The following is a 1,984-nucleotide window of genomic DNA, read 5'->3' as shown; positions in this document are numbered from 1 at the left end:
GGATAAGGTGATTAAATGTGCAGAGATTACCATGCAGAATGCTATCCTATTGCAGCAAGAGATTCATCAGCTTTGCACAGAAAACCAACGCCAAAAAAGAAAGCGACAAGCATCTAGATATTTTATTCAAGCAGGGGGGAGCTTGACAGGTGCTGAAGGGCAGCAAAAAGCTCAAGAGCATGAGCAACTGCAGGAATCATCTCGACGACCACGGAGACCACCAAGGTGCAGTAATTGCAATCAAGAAGGCCATAATCGGCTTAAATGTCCTAATAAATAGTGCCTTTTCTTTTATATAGGAAAATATAATAGATTTTGTTGCAATAATCTTCAAGATTTTCGGTCACATTGGGCTGCAACTCTTGGCCAAGGACTGACCAGCTCGGTGGTGTGACCAGCTCGGTGGTGGATTACGTTATAGGGATTAGAAAGCTCTACCTTAGGCTAACTTAAAAAGGTACTATTTAGATCTTATATAAGGTTAGAGGTATAAAAATAATCCTAAAGCTTTAAGATATTCTTTACTACCCTAATACTAGTATAAACCTAGTTTTAATATCCTATAATAGGATATACCTTTTGACCTTTAGGAAACCCTTATTAAGCTAATATTACTTAGTTATATAATTAAAAACCTTAAACTAGAAATCTGGTACTAGTACCTTATTTATCTAGATAAAGGGAGTATTAAGTAACTATAAAAGATATTAATTAGTATTAACCTATTTCTAGATAGGTACCTCTACCTATCTTATATTAAAAAGTATATAAAAGAGGACCCCTATAAGTATAGAATTAAATAAGGTATTTATCCCTTTAAATTTATCTATATTAATCTATATAGTCTATTTCTTATTAAAGGATATAATAGCTCCTAATACTAGGTTATTTTTAAATAACTTTATTTAATAAATAGAAGTTATACTTACTAATAAGAAGAGTAACCTTCTTAAGGAGTTTTAATACTTCTTAATATATAATAAGTACCCTAAGTATTACTATTATTAGGTTTATTTTAATAGTATAGGGGAGAATAGTAATAAAATGTTTATAGATAAGTATTATAATTAAGGAATTACCTAGGAACCCTCTATACCTTATTAATATAAATAAAATAGTACTACTAAGTTACTTAATTAGATTATTATAGATAAGCTCTACCTTATATTTATTAAAGCTAGGCCAGATATAAAGTAGTAACTAGAGGTACTTTATATAGTTACCTATTTATAGAATTAATTACTAAGTATAGTTATTAATAAGATACCTTATAAGGCTTAGTGTAGTAAAAAACTAGACTTAGTATACCTTTATATTATAGGCTATATAGCCTATTTATTAAAAGTAAAAAGAAAAATAGGAAATTTATAGATATAAAGGTACTTATATATAAGCTTCTAAGGTATAAGGGTAATTATATCTACTATCTATTAACCTCTAATAGCAGAATTATTTATTCCTTTAATATCTATTTCTAAGAGGAGTAGCCTTATATATTAGATTCTAATGTTTTTAGACCTCTATAAAAATATCTATAGCTTATTATTAAAGGGGAGGATTATCTAATTAATTATTATTATTATTATTCTTCCATTTTAGAGAGCGTTTTTCAGTCAGAGACTATGCACGCTCTGCCTACCACCTAGGCAGTAGGGCTTAGTAGCTAATATCTATATACAGGTGGGTTATGCTATAGACCAGTCAACAGTGGGAACCTTCTATGAGGGACAGAAATAGGGAATGAGAGACAGGCTGTAGTATAATGTAAGAATCAAATGTTAAGGAACAGTAGGTATAGGTGGATTTAACAAAGAAAAAGAAATGAGAGAAAGAACAGAAAAAAAACACAAAGGGGAGTCAGGATAGGAGAGGTGGCTTAATAAGCATGATTAGATAATCTATGCCTAGTAAGCCTGGTTCTATGGGTTAGACTAGGTAGTAGGGTTCTTGCTTAATCATTAGCTCCTATGTGCCATTCCTAGTG

At 30.9% G+C, this 1,984-nt stretch overlaps 1 protein-coding gene across 1 annotated transcript; it reads left to right on the top strand.

Moving 5' to 3' along the window:
• Nucleotides 1-280, top strand: T310_7965 (uncharacterized protein; the record flags this gene model as incomplete). The annotated part of the gene is made up of 1 exon (XM_013469247.1): nt 1-280. A coding segment is annotated over one exon (280 nt), but the record flags the coding sequence as incomplete, so codon positions are not given.
• Between the last annotated feature and the right edge of the window lie 1,704 nt (nt 281-1,984).

This window comes from Rasamsonia emersonii (assembly GCF_000968595.1).
Source record: "Rasamsonia emersonii CBS 393.64 chromosome Unknown ctg1118621760622, whole genome shotgun sequence".
Lineage (NCBI taxonomy): Eukaryota > Fungi > Ascomycota > Eurotiomycetes > Eurotiales > Trichocomaceae > Rasamsonia > Rasamsonia emersonii.
This window is presented reverse-complemented; position numbering and strand designations above follow the sequence as displayed.